The 2,801-nt window shown below is 37.7% G+C and overlaps 1 protein-coding gene across 1 annotated transcript; it reads left to right on the top strand.

Annotated features, from left to right (window-relative positions):
- The first annotated feature begins 215 nt into the window (after positions 1-215).
- On the top strand, positions 216-2,574 carry LOC118427471 (alkaline ceramidase 3-like). The gene is made up of 4 exons (XM_035837287.1): positions 216-345; positions 816-921; positions 1,492-1,573; positions 2,172-2,574. The coding sequence occupies exons 1-4, from the start codon at positions 258-260 to the stop codon at positions 2,271-2,273; spliced, it is 378 nt and encodes a 125-aa protein (XP_035693180.1). The 5' UTR covers positions 216-257; the 3' UTR covers positions 2,274-2,574.
- The last annotated feature ends 227 nt before the right edge of the window (positions 2,575-2,801 follow it).

Below are 2,801 nucleotides of genomic sequence, written 5' to 3'. Positions count from 1 at the left end.
TGTATTTGGAGGATATTGATAAAAGGCTTCATACTATGAAGTTGTGCCTCAAAATCTGAGTTGTGCTTGTTATTTCTGGGTGAGGCCGAGGACTTATTGATCACCCCTCGTAAAAAGTAGAAATGATCATATCATATATGCAACTTAGTATTATATTACTAGGAGGTATGATAATTGTGTCGTACTCATAAGTGGTTACAGCTATATAACTGACTTCCTGTTGATATTTTGCAGGGAACACCATAAGTAATCTGGCCATGATCATTCCTCCCATTCTGGCAGGCATCAAGGCCTACCAGGAAAAACTGGAGACAAGATACGTGGTGTCCTTCTTCTCCATATTAGGTAAGGAGGAACAACATCATACATTTCAAATGTAAGAGGGGAGATCAATACGTTCTCGGCATCACCCAGTAATGATGATCAAAACTCGAAGATTTTGAAGCAGAGATGTCAAGTATACAAAATGTACACTTATGAATATGTAGCAAAATTCAAATTATTGTGATCATTGCTTTGGAAGCAATGCCCAGTAACTGTAGGAAAGAGAGAAGGAAAAAATCTGAACAATTGAGCTGCGACCTGAGGTGTGCTCAACTTGGAAGTCAGACACCCACTTTTTTCTGCTTGAAATACAAAGAAATCAATTTTCAACGTTACCTGCACCAGTGCAAGTATGCAGAAAAAGGTATTTTGAGCCCTACCATGCTTACGTGACGGAGTCCTTCTGGAACTTTTGACCATGAATATGATACATGTACATGAATTTCCCATATAGAACAATCCCCAGGGAATAATGAGTTGTGTTTGTACAGTTGTAGGAATCGGGTCCTGGTGCTTCCACATGACCCTGCTCTACGAGATGCAGCTGTTCGATGAGCTGCCCATGATCTGGGGCTCCTGTATCTTTGTTTTTGACCTGTAAGTATGATATCAAAACAATATTTTCATGTCATTTTATGTAGCAGTCAAATAATTTTATAACATTTTTGTATCAGAATTCAATGTTAGATTTGTTAATTGATATGCCATTTGGCTTGTGAAATGTTTGCAACTAGATAATAAAAGAGATAAAATCAACTTTTTCAACTTTGTACTTGTGAATTTTTTGGTGACACCTCAGGGGTGGAGGCATTTAGTATTGTGACAAATTTTGTACCACATACATTAAGCATTTACGTAATAGACTAATGGCTGTTGTGTTTGTCAACTGATGTGCCATTTAACTTGTACAGTGTTAGATATGGTGTATATATGACATCAATTTTGTAACTTATCAATTTTTTTGGCAATGCCTCAGGGGCATTTTGTGTATTATGTCATTCTGTGTTTGTTGAAAGGATGTGTACTGCTCTGTTGTATCAAAAGCTTTGTTTAAGTTCTAGGTGTAAGTGGAAACAATGTGCAAGAATCTATTGCTTGAGAGTCTTTCCTGTTTGCATTCGATTATGATAATTTTTATTGTCTTATATTCTGTACTCTGTATTACAGATTCCACTCCTTTACCCCTCCCAAGTACCAGAACCTTCCCATGATCCTCTGTCTGGTGCTTTACAGCTTCATCATCACAGCTGTAAGTTATGTGGCCATCTTATTTATAAAATAAAATAAAACAGTACATTTGGTCAAAACTTCATGAATAAGAGTCAGTCTAGACCTTAAAGAATGAATGTACCCAAGTATTCTGTGTGGATATGCCCAACTGGCACCCTATGTAATAATTAGTTTCAAAATGTTACTAACCACAAAATAATCATATTCAGTAATACCCCAGTCTTGTACAAAGCCAATAAGCTAGCTCATGGTTTAAACTGAGCATGCCTGGAATGATGCAATTTTGGGTGATATGTCAAAGATGAAGGCCCCTGAGACATAAACAAACATCTCTAATTATGACATCAAACATAGTCTACAGGAGAACTGTTTATAAGTTAGGGGCCTTAACCTTTGACCTTGCTCATGAGCAGTTTAAACCATGTTAAACCACCTTATTAACCTTCTTCTTGCTGCTTAACCTCATAACCAATAGAGAATTGAGCGCCAAATGGCTACTTCAGTGTGCTTAAGTTAAAATCACTGACAATTCAACTTATCTATTAAGCTAAGTTATTTTTTACACATGGACAACCATGCACTAAGTGCTCATGCAGCATATAAATTGATACCCTCAGATCAACCCCCCTTCCGTACCTGTTAAAAGATCACCCCAACTATATTTGTTCCGCATCATGACAAGTGATTTTCTTCCTCTCCGCAAGCCTCGCAACAAGTAACGTACCATCTCCACAATATTCTCTTACTATCAAAATAGTTAATATAGATTCTCATCCAGTTTGCTGTGATTAGAATTATTCTCTTATGGACGGTTGATTTTTCGTGTCAACTGTAACTCTTATTCTTAAACTTGCCTCTAATCAAGAAAGTAGAAAAAGATGTACATGATTGTATAGGAATTATCAAAATAGTTTGATACGTAAGCCTGGCATACAGTCTACTGTAGTTTGGCTGGGCTATCTTTGGCTGAGCTTTCTTGGGGACAGACGATCTTGCGAGGTGCTCTGTGTAATCTAATGCACCCGGGGTTGTTTGGTATGGTAGAAGTTTTGGCTGTGGGTGGCCAGTTAAACTACTAAGCAGTAAAACTCCTACTGGGTGCAAAAGATTGTCCTGAGCAAAAGTTTCATCTGCCTGAAGAAAGCCTGGCCAATCTGCATACAATAGACTGGATACCAGGTTATTTGATCCCTTACTAAGTGTACTTGTAGGCAAACTTTATTTCCCCTTACTACTGTTAGCCAAAC

Source organism: Branchiostoma floridae, chromosome 12, assembly GCF_000003815.2.
Source record: "Branchiostoma floridae strain S238N-H82 chromosome 12, Bfl_VNyyK, whole genome shotgun sequence".
Taxonomy (NCBI): domain Eukaryota; kingdom Metazoa; phylum Chordata; class Leptocardii; order Amphioxiformes; family Branchiostomatidae; genus Branchiostoma; species Branchiostoma floridae.
This window is presented reverse-complemented; position numbering and strand designations above follow the sequence as displayed.

Excerpts from the sequence above, each read along its gene's own strand:
- LOC118427471 (XM_035837287.1), top strand. The coding sequence starts at position 258 with ATGATCATTCCTCCCATTCTGGCAGGCATCAAGGCCTACCAGGAAAAA. Across the intron at positions 346-815 it reads GTCCTTCTTCTCCATATTAG|TTGTAGGAATCGGGTCCTGG; the intron begins GTAAGGAGGAAC and ends GTGTTTGTACAG. Across the intron at positions 1,574-2,171 it reads ACAGCTTCATCATCACAGCT|ATCAACCCCCCTTCCGTACC; the intron begins GTAAGTTATGTG and ends TGATACCCTCAG.